General features: G+C 43.1%; 1 protein-coding gene across 2 annotated transcripts in view; it reads right to left on the bottom strand.

Annotated features, from left to right (window-relative positions):
• Positions 1–15,028: 15,028 nt before the first annotated feature.
• Positions 15,029–17,588, bottom strand: part of LOC108700064 (ras-related protein Rab-6B) — a 103,417-nt gene continuing 100,857 nt past the window's right edge. For both annotated transcript variants that reach the window (XM_041574369.1, XM_018232929.2), the window contains exon 8: positions 15,029–15,767. In XM_041574369.1, coding sequence (XP_041430303.1) covers positions 15,703–15,767 — 65 coding nt within the window. In that variant the 3' untranslated portion in view covers positions 15,029–15,702. The remainder of the gene's footprint in view (positions 15,768–17,588) is intronic.

The raw sequence follows: 17,588 nt of genomic DNA, 5'->3' as shown, positions 1-17,588 counted from the left end.
AGAATAGGAGAATAGGCAAGCACTGCCGGACGTCACTTCGAAATGGGTAAAATACAACTTTTATTTCAAATCATTAAAACCAAACTGTCAGTTTGGTTTTAATGATTTGAAATAAAAGTTGTATTTTACCCATTTCGAAGTGACGTCCGGCAGTGCTTGCCTATTCTCCTATACTTGACAGTGCACACACCCCCTGCTACGGGTTCGGGGCGACGCACCCGGACCACTAAAGACTACGGGTGAGTGCTTTCCTATTTATACATCAGCGACTTTTCCTTTGATTATTCGTTTAAGTGCTGGACCTGGGGTTTTTACACCCAGGTCACGTTTGTTGCAGGGTGAGCAAGATTTTCTTTTCTCATCCAATGAAATTCCTTTCATTTATTCACATATGACCCTTTCCGAGACTGTGCAGCTTTAAATTTTCTTGTATATTATTATAGCTTTATCTGAGAAACCTGATTTTGTTAATATGTTATTAAAAAGATGGGATTCTTTCTTAAAAGATAACATTTTCCACAAAAGGATCCTCTCTTACTATGGGACACCTGGAAATGTGTTATTAGAGGTGAAATCACTTCCTTTAAAAGTGCTTACGGTACTTAAAAAAGGTGAATAAGGAATTTTTTTCATTAAGCAAAAAGTATGAAAAAATCTATCTTATTTTTAAAATTTTTCCAACATCCCATAATGCTAACAAGCTTAAAGGGGTTATGGAAATCTTTAAGAAATGGAGGGATCTGAGAGATCAATTTTATACCTCCTTTGCAAATGCTAGATTTCATAATCTTAGTAATAAATCTAATAGGTTTTTGGCTAACCTAGGGAAAAATTGGAATAGTTCTTCTCATACTTACATGATTAAAGACAGCAAGAATAGAGTTATTGTCAGGATCAGCCCGGGACTCAAACCCTTGTTTTTGAGGTTCTGGACACTGGCTGCATTTGCCTCGTGAGCCACTGGTGGCTCTTGGGGCTGATCCTAAACTCTTGTGTTTAAAGTTTCTGTTTATCTGCCTGTTCACAGTATGTTTCCTCCCTGTTTTCCACCTACCTTGTTTACCCTCATGTGTCTCCCATTCCTAATCACCTTCCCTTTATAAACCCCGCCCTGAGTCATTGAATGTAATTTGTTTGTTCCTGACCTGTTGACTAAAGATAAATAAGTTAGGGACCACCATGTGGGGTTTTACCTTGATGTGGTATGGTGGCTTATCAATATTATGATCATAACTTTGTAACAAAAAAACCCTGTTTCAAAATTACATGCACTTGCATATTTACTTGAATCATTTAGACAGGGCTTTAAACTTTTTGAAATTGGCCTTAGGTGTGCATCCACAATCTCCCCTAGTCTTGTACCTGACCTGTTACCTAAATCTTGTTCCTGAATCTTGTTATCTGTATCCTGTTACCTGAATCCTGTTACCTGGAAACCTTGTATTTGAATACCTTGTACTTTGTTCCTGAGTGAGTACCTTTGTTCCCCATTTTTTCCCTCAACTTGTGGATACTCTGATTAGCCTTTTTTGCCTGTTCCTGCCTTTTTGTTTTCTGTGTTCTGGCTGCCATTAAATCTACTATTTACTTTCATCATCATGTCTTTGTCTCCAATCACCTATGGCTACACCCCTGGGCTCCCACCATATCCACTCCCCATGGAGTGGCTATCCTCGGTTACATCGGTTCCCCGTTCTAAACCTTATAGAATGAATCAGCCTAACTGCAGGAAGCCTTTGGGAAAGCCCTCCATGCCTTCTGACTCCATTGTTAAACTGCAACTCCACCTTGGGGTGGAGAGGATAAGGCAGAAGACGCCATCCATTTCACTGATGTCTGGATTTTGTCTCTGATGATGACTGAGAGGATTCAGTCTTCGATGAGGACTGGGAGGATCTAGACTCGGATGAAGATGAACTACCATCTGCTGTCTGGCCTGTGTCAGATCAGCCGCCTCCAGTTTTTTGGCCCAGGTCTCCTCCACAACCTTCTGCTCCTGTGGCAGCTGCCAAACCCAGGTCACCCTCTTTTTCACTCAGACCTGAACCCCAGTTTATTAGTTTTTCTACGGTTTCCCAGCACCCTCCACTGCCCACAGCTTGTGTGCCGGCTCTCCAGTCTCCAGCTTTGGTGCCGGCTCTCCAGTCTCCAGCTTTGGTGCTGGCTCTTCAGTCACCTGCCTCTGTGCCGGCTCTTCAGTCACCTGCTCCTGTGCCGGCTTCCCAGCCAGTCCTTGCTCCTGTGCCGGCTTCCCAGCCAGTCCTTGCTCCTGTGCTGGCTTCCCAGCCAGTCCTTGCTCCTGTGCCGGCTTCCCAGCCAGTCCTTACTCCTGTGCCGGCTCCCCAAAAGCTGCCTGTGCTGGCTCCCCCGAAAGCTGCCTGTGCCCGTTGCCATGCCAGTGATTCAGTTTCCAGCCTCTGTGCCAACAGCCCAGCCGGTTCCGGCCTCTGTACCTGCAGCCCAGCCAGTTCCAACCTCTGTACCTGCAGCCCAGCCGGTTCCAGCCTCTGTACCTGCAGCCCAACCGGTTCCAGCCTCCAGACCTGCAGCCCAGCCAGTTCCAGCCTCCGTGCCTGCAGCCCAGCCAGTTCCAGCCTCCGTGCCTGCAGCCCAGCCGGTTCCAGTCTCCGTGCATGCAGCTCAGTCAGACTCCGTTCCCGTGCCAGCTCCCAGATGACTGCTACTTCCTGAGCCAGTTTCTGCCTCTGTACTATCTGCCCTGGCCTTCGGCCTTCGGACCTGTCTGCCCTGGCCTTCGGGCCTTCGGACCTGTCTGCCCTGGATAGTTCCACTTTCCCTGCTACTGGACCTGGTAGGGTGGTTAATCCTGTCTCTATCAGGTCTATTGCTGTAAGTGGTGGTATCGCTGTCCTGGCTTGCCTCTTCCTGTTTCTAATAGGTACCTGTGCTCCTGGTCTGCCACCGGTGATGGGTACCTGTGCTCTTGGTCCGCCTCCTGTGATGGGTACCTGTGCTCCTGGTCCGCCACCTGTGATGGGTGCCTGTGCTCCTGCTTTGCCTCCTGTGATGGGTGCCTGTGCTCTTGGTCCGTCACCTCTGTTGGGTGCTCCTAGTCTGCCACCTGTGTTGGGTGCCCAAGCTCCTGGTCTGCCACCTGTGATGGGTGCCTGTGCTCTTGGTCCGCCTCCTGTGATTGGTGCCTGTGCTCCTGGTCCGTCACCTGTGATCAGTGCTCCTGGTCCGCCACTTGTGTTGGGTGTCCGAGCTCCTGGTCCGCCACCTGTGATGGGTGCCTGTGCTCCTGCTTTGCCTCCTGTGATGGGTGCCTGTGCTCCTGGTCCATCACCTGTGATGGGTGCTCCTAGTCTGCCACCTGTGTTGGGTGCCCAAGCTCCTGGTCTGCCACCTGTGATGGGTGCCTGTGCTCTTGGTCCGCCTCCTGTGATTGGTGCCCGTGCTCCTGGTCCGTCACCTGTGATCGGTGCTCATGGTCCGCCACCTGTGTTGGGTGTCCGAGCTCCTGGTCCGTAATGGGTGCCTGTATTGGTATTGTCCATCTTCATGTCCTGGCTTCTGACTCTGGCTGTGATGTCTTGGCTCCTGATTCTGCCAATGATTCTGATCTGGCTCCTGACCCCAGCAACTTCTTTTTTCTGGTTTCCCATCCTGGTGAGGCCCCTGTTCATGTTTCTGTTCGTGGCGAGGCTTCTGTCCATGTCCCCAGTGTTTGGAATAAAAAAGGATGGGGGGGCCATTTGATCCTGGGATCACCCAGAGGTCAATCCTCAAGGGGGGTAATGTCAGGATCAGCCCGGGACTCGAACCCTTGTTTTTGAGGTTCTGGACACTGGCTGCATTTGCCTTGTGAGCCTCTTGGGGCTGATCCTGAGCTCTGCCTGTTCACAGTATGTTTCCTCCCTGTTTTTCATCCACCTCGTTTACCCTCATGTGTCTCCCATTCCTAATCACCTTCCCTTTATAAACCCCGCCCTGAGCTTTGCTGAGGGCTGAGTCATTGAATGTAATTTGTTTGTTCCTGACCTGTTACATGAATCTTGTTCCTGAATCTTGTTATCTGTATCCTGTTACCTGAATCCTGTTACCTAGAAACCTTGTCTTTGAATACCTTTGTTCCTGAGTGAGTACTGTACTGTACTGTACTGTACTTTGTTCCTGAGTGAGTACCTTCCTGTGTTTCTCATTTTTTCCCTCAACTTGTGGATACCCTGATTAGCCTTTTTTGCCTGTTCCTGCCTTTTTGTTTTCTGTGTTCTGGCTGCCATTAAATCTACTATTTACTTTCATCATCATGTCTTTGCCTCCAATCACCTATGGCTACACCCCTGGGCTCCCACCATATCCACTTCCCATGGAGTGGCTATCCTCAGTTACAGCAGTTCCCTGTTGTAAACCTTACAGTTATTACCTATCCTAAGGCCATATCGAATATTTTTAAAGATTATTTTCAAAGCATTTACTCTCTACCTTTGTATGATAAAGATAAAAGCTTAGAATTTTTGTCTAAAATACATTTTCCTCAAACCTCACAGGATAAATTGAAAATCTTGAATTCCCCTTTAACTACAGAGGTAGTGATGGAAACCATCAAAAGTTTTAAAAAATGTAATGCTAGTGGTCCGGATGGCCTTCCCACTTCTTTTTATAAATCTATTTTCACTAAAATATCCCCTTTCCTCACTGATATTTTCAATGGAATTTATTTACAGGGTAAAACTTTACAATCCAGTATAACTTCAAACATTAAGCTTATTCCTTTTGTTAAACTTCTTCTTACCGCCCAATCTCTTTAATTAATCAAGATTTCAAGATCTTTACCAAGATTTTGGCTGATAGATTGGCTGATATTCTTCCAGATATTATCTCACCTTTTCAAAATGGGTTTATTAGAAAAAGGTTGGGAATAAAAAATATTAGGGCAATCCTAAATGCCATTTTTTTACATTTGATAATATTAACTGGAATTATCTTTTTGATTGTTGTAATTTTATCTTTATCTTTTTTTAGAGCAAATTAATTTCTAATTTAACAATTGAGCCTTTGATTAGATTTTTACATTGTTCAGACTTATTTCAGAGTATACAAGTTAATGGTAGATATATTAAAATTTTAGCATTTGCAGATCTACTTTTGGTAGTTCAAGATGCTCAAAACTAAATAAGGAAGATTTTTAATGTTTTCAATTCCTATTGTTCTTAATTGGCTTAATTCGCCTCTTAATCTTATAGGCAGGGCTGCTTTCTTTAAATTGTTTATTTTCCCAAAGTTATCATATCCGTTACTTAATCTTAAACATTCTGATGTTAAGAAGTTGGATCAATCGCTTTCTAAATTTTTGTGGTAACGGAAAAAACCTAAAATCTCTTTGATTAAATTACGTCAATCAAAAATTCTGGGTGGTCTTAATATTGCTAATTTTAGGTTCTATTGCTTCTATATGTAGATACATTTTTGAGTGGATTTTGGGTAGGGAAGTTTACACCAATCATTTTTTTCAATCTTATTTGGAAGGGGGTGATCATATTTCCGTCTTGCTCTTTATGTCCAAGATCTCAGCCGGTGATGATCAGAATGGTGGACGGTTCACCTTTAAGTTATGGACCTGTTTCTTAAGAGACTGAACCCTTAAATGTATCAATAAACAAGTCTCATCATGAAATTATTCATTTAACGTTGTTCCTTCACCTCTGTTTCCAATCATTATTGGTTACCATGGTTAAAGATCCACAATCCTTTTATTGATTGGGCTTCGGGGAAACTATCTTTGTCATCGTGTTAAGAACTGTTTCAAAAAGGGGTTACCCGCTTCTCAGCAAGCTTTGGTCTGTGTTTCGGAAGGAAATCAGAATTTATTTTATTCAGTTCCAATGGTGTATCATGAATTTTTAGATGTTTTCAATGAGAAATGTGCCGACATTCTTCCTCCCAACCGGGCATACGATTGTCCTATAGACTTACTTCCTGGTCCACCTATTCCTTTTGGGCGTATTTTCCCTCTCTCTGAACCTGAACTCAAAGTTCTACAGGATTATATCGATGAAAATTTGAGAAAGGGTTTTATTAGGTCCTCCACGTCTCCAGCAGGGACGGGAATTTTCTTTGTTGAAAAGAAGGACCAATCACTACGATTGGCCAGTATACCTGGCTATTGACTACCGGTAATTAAATAAAGTTACCATCAAGAACAGGTATCCTCTTCCTTAATTCATGAACTTTTCCAAAGACTACGTTCAGCAACCATTTTTTCTAAACTTGATCTTAAAGGAGCTTACAATCTAATTCGAGTAAGGGAAGGAGATGAGTGGAAGACCGATTTTCGCACACGCTACGGACAATACGAATATCTTGTTATGCCATTTGGCTTGTGCAACGCACCAGCAACTTTCCAGCAGTTCATAAACTATATTTTTCAGGACATTTTAGATACCTTTGTGGTAGCCTACTTGGATGAGATTCTGGTCTATTCTTCGTCGTTGGAGAACCACCGTAGACATATGCGGGAGGTTTTTTCTCGGCTACGTTCACACAACTTAGTAGTCAAAGCGGAAAAGTGTGAGTTTGAGAAGGATCAAATAGAATGTTTGGGATTTGTCATCTCTACTAATGGCATCTTTATGGACTCTAAGAAAGTTTCTGCTATCCTTGATTGGCCAACTCCTAGTGACTGCAAGGCAGCGCAAAGATTTATTGGGTTCTCTAATTTTTATCGAAAATTTATTCGTAATTTTTCTGGCATCATTAAACCTCTTACTGATTTAACTAAGCAAAAAGTCAAGTTTAAGTGGTCCATTCCAGCTCAAGTAGCCCTTGACTGACTGAAGAAAGTCTTCACAACTGCTCCTGTCCTTACTCATCCAGAACCATCCTTGCCCTTTATTTTGGAGGTTGATGCTTCGTGGGTCGCTGTGGGAGTCAGAACCAAATTATGTCGCAGACAGAGAATTATTATCAATCAAATTGGCTCTGGAGGAACGGAAGGTTCCATACATCCAATCCTGGTTCTAACGGATCATAAAAATTTAGAGTATCTTCGCTCAGCCAAAAGACTCAAACCTAGGCAAGCTCGATGGGCATTGTTCTTTTCTCATTTTCAGCTCCATATAATTTATCAGCCTGGGGAAAAGAATGTCAAGGCTGATGCCTTGTTTCGAATGTTCTCTCTGGGTTCTTCTCGCTCAGATGGGCTTGATCCTATTCTACAACCAAGTAATTTTTTGCTTATTCAACCTTCTTTACTACAAAAGATAAAAGAGCATAGTACTCCTGATTCCACTTCTGGAAACCCCGTGTTGAGGGCACGAGAGGGCCTTTATTACTTCAAGGATAGACTCTTTGTTCCACCAAATCGGAGGCCTTGGGTTATGTCCATGATGTTCCGCTTGCAGGACACTCTGGATTACGAAAGACTCTTGATTTGGCCCGTCGTCACTTCTGGTGGCCCACGTTGGGTAGTGATTGTGCAAGGTATGTTCGCTCCTATGCTAGATGCAAGGGAACTACTTCTAAACCATTGGGTCTGCTACATCCATTACCAATACCAAATCGTCCATGGGACTCCATTTCTATGGATTTTATTACAGATCTTCCCTGTTCTGAAGGATTCTCCACTATTTATGTTGTAGTAGACCGGCTTACTAAGTTGGCTCATTTCATTCCCCTTTGTGGCATTCCTTCTGCCCCTAAATTGGCTAAAACATTTATTCAAGAGATTGTTCGTCTACATGGTCTACCAGAAAATATCTTGGGAACCTGCTGCTAATGTTCATGCTACGGAATTATTGGAAGATTACCATCAGAGGTACCCAAACAAGCCTACTGGGATTCACGTCCAGAAGCCGCTCCTAAGGGGGGGCAATATCAGGAACTTACCGGTAGTGCTGGATCCGGTCGTCGCATCCAGTGCTTTCCTGCAACAGCGCGGTGCGTGTCAGTAACATCACTACAAGGGCGTCACGGCACTGGTTCCAGTGATCCAGGTGGCGCAGCATGATGACATAGGCAACAACATTTAGTTCAGCGCAGAGGGCTCCCCAGTGTTCGGACATCGTGTTTCCTGGCTACACCTTGAGTAAGTGATTCTCCTTATTCTACTGAACTTGGTTTTGACACTGCTTCTGTCTCTCAACTATCCTGCTGTGCTTACCCCTGGAACCCTGCTTGGATTCGACTCACTGTTGCCAACCCTGCTTGCTGTTTGATTATTCTTTTGCATTAACCCCTGATACTTGGTCAGGTAGCCAGTTGCCTAAAATGACGTCTACTGGGACACCTACCTGATCTCTCTGTGTTGTGGGGTTTACGTGGCCTATCTTTCTCACCAGAGCTGACCTTCATTCCTGCCGGTCTCTACGCCAGGACCTGTTACGGCTGTCGCCAAGGTGCTTGCTGAGAACTTCTCTTCTGTGACTACAGATTCTCGCTTCTCACTGCTTACACCGCTAATCCTGTTTTTCTCTGCACTCCCTGCAGTCACATTACCTGGCACCTGAAGCTTATCTACAGATCGGTGTATCCAGCTAGATTCACAGGCTCCCATACCTCACCTTCACTAGCCTCCCTCCGTGCCTAATTGGGGGTTTTACTTGTGAGGGGGCTGTAAGGGTTGTCTTCCTCAACACCAGTGGTTATTTCCGGGTTGGTAAGTCTCACAAGTAGCCTTTACTTTCTTAATTAATTTTGCTGTATTTTCAGCAGAAAAAAAGAGCTAGTTCATCTTCCTCCTCTGATGACGAATCCTCCTCTGTATCCCCCAAAAGCCACTGATTGGTTAGGTGAGAAGAAGTTTCAGCAATAGCACTATGCTACTTGGATCAACCCGCATCTGGACTAAAATCTCTTGCAAAGAGGTCTTAATAACATCCTTAATCCAATCTGTAGAGGGAGTAGTGGCAGCTGTAGCCTCCTTCTGAGCAAAGCTCGCCAAACATTCCTTGCAGAATCTCCTGTCACATCCATCAGGAAGTGGAGTATCACAAGCTCTACACTAAATGTGTTTTGATTTCCTCTGCTTCTTAGCAACAGGAATCTCTTGCTGAGGAGGGGTGGACATCTGAAAAACAACAATTAGCAGACAGTGAATAACTTATGCTCCCTAGGAACACACCCAGTACACTCCCTCCAGTCTCAGCAACTACCTTACAACCTGCCCAAGAGGCTGCAGCCTAGGCAGGGGAGACAGCTCACAAATAACAACCAGCACGAATGCAGACCTTGTCTGAACTGCGCTGAAAACACCACTGCATACCTGTAAAAGTAGCTTCAGCTTCTGTTCGGTAATTGGCACACACTGTGATGTCATCACGCCCGCGCGCACGTATTGACGTGAGAAAGTTTTGACGCGCGCACATCTCGACACGTGCGCGTCTTGACGCACACGCGCTTTGATGCAAACGCGTCTTGACGCAGTGGGAACCGTCGCCGCCATGTTAATGAAGGGCAAACCCTCGGCTGCACAAGATTTCTCAGGCAGGCAGCTTTACCAAAAGGCCCCTCCACAGCCTCCGGATTTTCTACCAGTAGGGTAGTTCAATCCTATGGTCATCAAATCTCCTGGAGACCTGGAACTTGACAACCCTAGAAAAAAAGGAAAGAAAAGAATTAGTATGAGACAACAAATCCTCACTATCCTACGCAGATAGGACAAAAAACACTGGTGATCTCTAGGGGGAGTGCCTATTTATGGGTGGGGTTAATTAACCTTTTCTTTTCATTGTCCTACATAGCAGGTTGCAAAGAATAAATCTCATGGTTGCTGCCGTACAGGGACGTAAGGGAAATATAGGTTCAGTTATGTTCAGCCTTGTATCACTATTACCTATAATCCAGATTGTCCCACCTTATTATTTTTAGAAGTACTTTGTTGGAAAGCAATGCTTCACTAAAAGAAGCAATGCCTAATAAGGGATGGTCACATATAGATGGAAGCAAACAAAATAAGAAATATTACAAGGACCAACATTGGTATAAATGTATTTCAAGGCACTATTTTAGCCTACAAACTAAGCCTTTTCAAGGGATTTAGATAAGGGAACTTGCAGCAGCTGGCAAGGTAAACCATTTACACCTTTTGCCACACTAGTAGGTATCTGTTTACATATTGTGTAATTACTCACAGTCAACTGCAGTTTGAGCCAAATTGGTTCCCCGGATACTCCATCCTGGGCATCCAAGAATTATATAGAAAACTCAAAGAGGTTGGGAATCATACACTTAGGCAGAAATTGTCTGCTATTGTGCTTTATTTTTGTCCACACTACATGTTTCGGGCTGCAAAGGCCCTTTTCACTTGAGAAACATGTTGTGTGGACAAAAATAAAAGCACAATAGCAAACAATTTCTGCCTAAGTGTATGATTCCCAACCTCTTTGAGTTATCTATATGACTGTTTACATAATTGTGCTGCCGCAGTTTCTCTTATATACTCCACAGCGGAATACAGCATTAAAATGAGAGAGCAACGGGCCCCACTTTACCACAAGCCACAATTTTCATCCAGAATACAAGAGTAAATTTCTCCCTGCCACCCAAAGAGATGCCACTGTAGCTACCACATAAAGTGTCAGTCAGCATTGTGCCACATGGCCTCCCTAAATTGGTGCCTGTTCTGTAGAGATGTAATACATGTGCTTAATTGACCCCCGCAAGGACCTATAGTCAAAAGGTTATGACACTGCACTTTGTTATAACTCTGTCCTTTGCAGAAGTATTAGCCGACACACATGAAATATCTAATATTTTTCAGTGTTCATATCCTCCTGCACTTTGACCTCATAGCTAACCTTGATGGTGTGTACAAGGGATATTTTTCCAGCTGATGGTTTCATCCACACCCCGATGTCAACTTACACTGCTCCAAGAAAGATATGAACAAGGTGTCATCTGGAACCTGAGGGATTTCCTGGGCCATGAGTGGGCTGGTCTTTAGAACCAATGGTCTAAATGGGAATGGTGGGTGCCCAGGCGAGGCACCTAAGGAAGGGGGTTGGGTAGGGCTGTCAACTGCTTCGCTATGGGTTGTTTGTCAGCAGTCCAAGTAGTTCCAATGACATAAGCAGGTCTATTGGTCTTGTTTGGCAAATACAGTGGGTGTTATTATACAAATGCACACAGTCAATACAAGGGAATGGGCCAGAATGCCACAGAACCTTAGAGGAACTTTCTGGCCACAGTATCCTGGGTTAGGCAGTCAGCTCCTGTATCCAACAGTCCTGGTACTCAAGGAGAGATGTAAGTGGGCACCACAGCCACAAGTAGGCAGAGAAAAGCAATCACAAAACAGAGCTGGGTCCTTAAATCCCCTTACTGAGGACTAACAATATATCTGGGTCAAGGCTTTCCTCAGGTATTTGGATTATACCATCCAGCAGAGTCAGGGGATGTAGACATTATACTATTGCAGTTTCCCCCTAGGTATACTGGACATAACTTTGATTACATGTTGCAACGATCCCTGTGACAAGCATAAAATCAAGCAGCTAATTTGTGAGTAGATCCGATTAACCTACTTATCTGTCAGGAAAAACTGTAATAGACTATATAGAATTTTTATCTTTAGTTAGACATTGGGGAACCTATATTGAACAAGCGCACCAGACTCAGGAACATTTCTAATTGTATACTCAGGGGATGTCGATAATTCCCTTATGAGGTAGCTGAAATAAGCAAACAGCCCCCACAGGTAATGGCAGAAAACATATACACACATATAAATACACAACCGAAATCCTCCTGACAGGTAAGTGAAGTAGGTAGGCAGCCAATCACGGGAATGTGGCGTTCACAGGCAGCCATCCTCAAGGGCACGTCATGGATCCAGATGGCCCAAACCCACAGTCTCTAGGTCAGAAGTCTCCCCAGGTAACAGGTGTTGCTGCTACAGGCTTTCTTATCAGGCAGTGATCAAGCAGCAACCAAAACTGCCATCCCTGATAAGGGCAAAGACAATTTTGTGGTCAGACTGTACCACAAAATTTTTAGCAAGCATGTGCTTTTCCAAATACCGTTTAGTCGTTGATAGAGGGCCATGTTTACAATGGTTTTCACAGTTTTCTAAACAGAGCAACTTCAAAAAACATTCCCTTTCTCAGGAAATTCAACCAACTGCAGCCAGTTGCCTAAAATGACCAGCAGTTTGATAACTGCTAAAATTTTGAAAACTAGAAGAAAATATAATAATACTACAAAGGAAGAGCTCTATAAGGAATTGTACATGTATTTATTTTGAGGGTCATCTCAGCAAATGGTCCTCCATAGTTGCCAGGTGTCTGCCCTAAATCTATGGGGCAGATTTATCAAAGGTAGAGGTGAATTTTCGAATGAAAAAAAATCAAATTTCAAGCAATTTTTTTTGTATTTCAACTACGGAATAGTCCAAATTCAATTAGAAAAAATTTGAATATTGAAATTTATGTACTACTATTCGACTTTGACCATTCGCCATCTTAAACCTGCAGGATTGCTGTTTTAGCCTATGGGGGACCTTCTAGAACCTATTTGGAGTCAATTGGTGGACTTTGAAAAATTTATGTGATAGAATGCGATAATTCCTTCGATTCATACGATTCGAATTCGGACGAATATGGACCTATTAGATTGAAAATGGACCTATTCGACCAAAAAAACCCTTCGACTTCATTTCAGTTGGTCTTTTTGAATTCAAATTTGGAAGTTTTTTCAATTAGAAATTCGACCCTTGATAAATATGCCCCTATGTGTCTTAGAAATTCTGGTCACTGGAATCCTAGATTTTTAAAACTAACTGCATAACAACACTGATCTATCTGTGTGGCATAAAACTATGTCCATAGCCAAAACCGGTGCAAAATTACCCAGATTGGTATATGTTACTTTAATTTCTCTGACCATTCACCTAAGGATTGATAATTGCGGTATTGAGTGGCGGGGTGCTGGGCCCTTGTTCTCCAGTTCAACACTGCATGCTACCTTGATTTGTACCCAAATGTAAGTTAACCCTCACTACTAAACAACATTGCACACAAAATTCTCCAAAACAGGCAGCTTCAGACAGATCAAGGTGCACAATTGTAAAGATCACCAATGTACATTCCCCACTATATAAATGTTTGGCATTCCACTAATGACTTTCACTGATGAGAGTGCATGTGTTGTACTTGAATGCCTTTCATCTTACAGTATTTGAAGTGCCCTTCTTTTTTCCATTTGCATTTGCCCACCCTATTTCCTGGAATATTTAAGCACATTTAGAAAGTGTGGTTTGCACTGCACTGGCTGTCGTTACCTGCCAGAATTCACTTCCTTCAATTCAGATTCCAAAACCGGAAGCTAAGCACTACAACTGTGACAGCAGCCCATTCTATTACACAGTGTACAAGCCGGATTTTGTGGGAAGTGGCAGCGATCCCCCTTTTCCGCCCAGCTTACCTTGTAGTGGCAGGACTGTGGAACACTGATCGCTGCCCCAGTGCTCTTTCCCATGCTAGCAAGCAGGTGATGACAAGCCAGTGGTACCTGAGGCCCTGCACCCAAGCCGACAAGAGCCCTCAAAGCCCCTGGCAGCAAAGACGAAGAACCCGGCACACCTACAGAGCCACTGTGAATTGTGCGGCGAACCGCACAACCTGCAGAGCCACTGTTCGGGACACTTCAACATCCTCAGTTGCCCAGCATGCTGGAGCAAAGTCGCTCACCAGGCAGTAAAACGGAGGCAGACTGCACATGGAGGCTGGATCGCTGCTGTAAGTCACTGCATTTTCTCTGGAGGATGCTTAAGTGTTGTGTCTGTGCTGGCTTTGCGAGGCTGTGGCAGTTGTCTACCCTACATAAAGTTGTCATCACCTGCTTGCTAGCATGGGAAAGAGCACTGGGGCAGCGATCAGTGTTTCACAGTCCTGCCACTACTAGGTAAGCTGGGCGGAAAAAGGGGATCGCTGCCACTTCCCAGAAAATCTGGCTTGTACGCTGTGTAATAGAATGGGTTGCTGTCACAGTTGTAGTGCTTAGCTTCCGGTTTTGGCAGAAGTCGGGTTAGGGGGAAGATGCAGAGCTGCAGAGTGAGTCGCCCTATCGCCGTTTTGCAGTACACAGAAGTAGTGTTTTCAAACAGTATTTTTTTTAATAAAGCATTGATTTTACTAAACTTGATGCAGGGGGAAATGGATTTTAATACAAAAATGTTTAGTGTTACTGTTCCTTTAAGGCAAGCACACCAATCTAAAATGAATGCTGCTAGACACTCTAAAATTAACCAAGTGTAGTAAGGGCTAAAAGTTACATGACTATCAAGAAGCCATTGACTAGAGTGCGCTGGGCCCCCTCCTGCAAAAAAAAAAAAAAAATCTTCAGATGGGCATGGTGCACTCCGATCCCCATCCTCCAGCCCACTACTCTGCCCCACCCATGTCCTGCCCCAAACAACTCCCATCCATTGTGCCCCCCTTCCTCGCCACAGGTAAGAGAACAGCTGTGGAGGAGGGGGCATTATATGCCACTGCACTGACTTGCTAGAGTCCATTCAGACACGCACACTGTGCTAACTTCATTAAAAAAAATGGAGGCAAAAAGTGATAGGCGAACATTTTATTTAGTGAGACACAGCTGTGTTCATATAGTAGATTAAGATTCACACCTACTTGGGTAACAGCTATGAAGAGGTAATAGGGGCAGATATGCATTATAAGACATCCAAAGAGTATTTAAGTGGAGAGAGAACATTTTCACCATAAGTTATCCATTATCAATTTTTTTTAAATAATCCAGAAATTTGCAATAACAATACAACCGACAGGTCAGAGGTGCTGCCCCAGAATAGGTAACAGACCTTTGTATACAAAGAAACAGCAAAGTGGCAAGACCAGGATGTAGCACAGGAATACCAAATGAGCCAAAGTTAGGGGTGAAGGGACTGGCACAAGCAATAAAGCCTAGTGCCTAAGTCATAGAGGAGGGACAGACAATATTTGATTGACAGCTGAGATTTTTAAATGAGCTTACAACAGCTATGAATGCTTTAATAAAAAAATAGAACTTTGATTTCATGTTTAATTTGAAAAGGACTTTTATTTTACTGCTTTTTGTGTCTGGGTGACAGGTCCACTTGGCAGGGCCAATCGGCAAAATATTTGCTCAGTTGCAAATGTAAAATAAATAAATGCCATTAAAGTGCTTGGCACTCCAGTAGTGGCAGAGCTACTACTTGCAGCACCCTGAGAGTACAGGATTTGCAACAGTTTGACTGCACAGAGGTTGCCTATGGCCTAATGCTTTAAATTTATTTTCCTGTCTTTAAGATAGTTTGAAGATACCCAATATGCTACCGGGAAACTTTTTGTGGTGAACAGGTTCCAAACCTGGCACAGACCTCATCCTGTAAATATGGCTGCATCCTGGTGCATTCACAAGAACAAATGAGAACAGCAGCACACATTTTCTGGCAAGTTTGTCACACTGAGAGAATTAATAGGGCAGGCTGAGTGCCCACAGTGCAAGAAATAACTATACATAAATAAAAATCTCATTCTCTGACCGTACACAACACCATGCAGTTTGAGTGAGATGAAGTGAGGTCACTGTCTTTTTTTTCCTGGGAGTTACCCAAACCCCAGTTAAGATAATGGAGCACACACTGCATCCACACACTGGGAAAGAGATACAGGTAAATATAGACACTTTGCTTTTCTTTCCTTTCTGATGCTTGAGGATGTTAGCCAGAAATTTCTTCTGCTGGCCAAAAGGAATTCTAGGATGTTAGCATGAGCAGCCGCTCTCCATCACTGGCTGCTCAGGTGTTTTTTCCTGCTTGATGTCAATCACTGAGAAAGAGAGGTAGTTAAGGAAAAACAGTTATACAAATAGTTATACAAGTCTAACACCTCATTCCACTACCATTTACTATCCATGGATATAATTGGACTGAATATTACAAACTAAATGTACACCTGCCAGTTTGTTGGCAGGTGTCAACACACTGGCGCATGTAAGCGACAAACACAAATGAGACTCAGCATGTTGCATTTCACCTGTGTGTGTACAGCTCCCTTCACAATAATTGAGTGCATCTACTTCTGTGCAACGAATGGGAGCACAGGAAAAAACACCAGTGTGTAAGAGCCCTAATACAGACTTTTCACTTGGGCTATTGCTCATTTCCAATATGTGGTGTTGCAATATAACAAGTTATAGGGAATAGGCTACAACCAATTAGGTGTCTCTGAGAGGACAAAGTGGTAGTTAACCTTTGTCTGTAGTGATGTTTACTTAAGGACTGCTACTCAATGAACGGCCTGTCCACCGTTCCTATTTACGTTACTAATATACTGCACATACTTTCTCCTGATCCACATGACACAATAAGGTGTCTTAGCGTCATCGCCAGGTTACAGCAATAGCCATTTATAAGGTGGGGGGACAACACTTTTTTTGCAAGATACAGGTAAACGACGGACAGACCCATGATATCCTTATCATAGACTTTTTATCTGGGCTATTGCTCGTATCCAATATGTGGTGTTGCAATATAACAAGTGATAGGGAATAGACCACTTCACATTTAGGTGCCTCCGAGTCTCTGAGAGGAAAAAGTGGTAGTTAAACTTGTTTGCACATCGTATTGGACCTGATATCTGTAGTGATGTTTACTTAAGGATTTGCTACTCATTGAATGGCCTGTCCGCGTTCCTATTTATATTACCAATTACTCAATTTACGGCGCCGTTTCCCCTGATCTCCACTATATACTATATATCCAACCAGAGGGCAATTAGGTTTATCTAGGTGGGACCAGCATATCAACTGAGGATATATGCTGTCATCCCTACAAACTTCATACCAGATCAGCACACATCAATTTTTTTTAAATGTTTTTTTGTCATGAATTTTCCCTCTAATTTTAATGAAGCTATTAAAGGTTACGTTTTATTTGGGTAATTTATCCATCAGTGGATTGTGAACTGCGTATAATATAATTGGCACTTTATGCACTACTAGCACTCTAATTACATTTTTGACTGACTGTAAAAGAAATTAATTTAGCAATTAAAGCAACAATGAATTAACTACACTATGAAGTGTTTTCTTTATTCACAATTTGTTCCAGTGATACATAATTAACTTCATATTTAGTATGTTATATATTGTGCGACACTATTAATTCTCTTTAGTAGTGCCTTTCTTTTTGGTATTTGTCGGTCTTCCTTATCTAGCAGATGAATTAGAGCTCACTCAAATAACTGATTCCAGTACAAACAAAAATCTAACAAAATAACTGTCTTTTGCACAAATCCTGCATGTAGAGACACATCGGGGCACATTTACTTAGCTCGAGTGAAGGATTAGAATGAAAAATACTTCGAATTTCGAAGTTTTTTTTTGGCTACTTTGACCTTCGACTACGAATCGAACGATTCGAACTAAAAATCGTTCGACTATTCGACCATTCGGTAGTCGAAGTACTGTCTCTTTAAAAAAACTATGACCACCTACTTCGCCACCTAAAACCTACCGAGCACCAATGTTAGCCTATGGGGACCTTCCCCATAGGCTTTCTAAGTAATTTTTGATCAAAGGAAAATCGTTTGATCGATGGATTAAAATCGATATTCGAAGGATTTTACTTAGATGGTCGAATATCGAGG

The sequence above is a fragment of the Xenopus laevis genome, chromosome 8S (genome assembly GCF_017654675.1).
Source record: "Xenopus laevis strain J_2021 chromosome 8S, Xenopus_laevis_v10.1, whole genome shotgun sequence".
Lineage (NCBI taxonomy): Eukaryota > Metazoa > Chordata > Amphibia > Anura > Pipidae > Xenopus > Xenopus laevis.
This window is presented reverse-complemented; position numbering and strand designations above follow the sequence as displayed.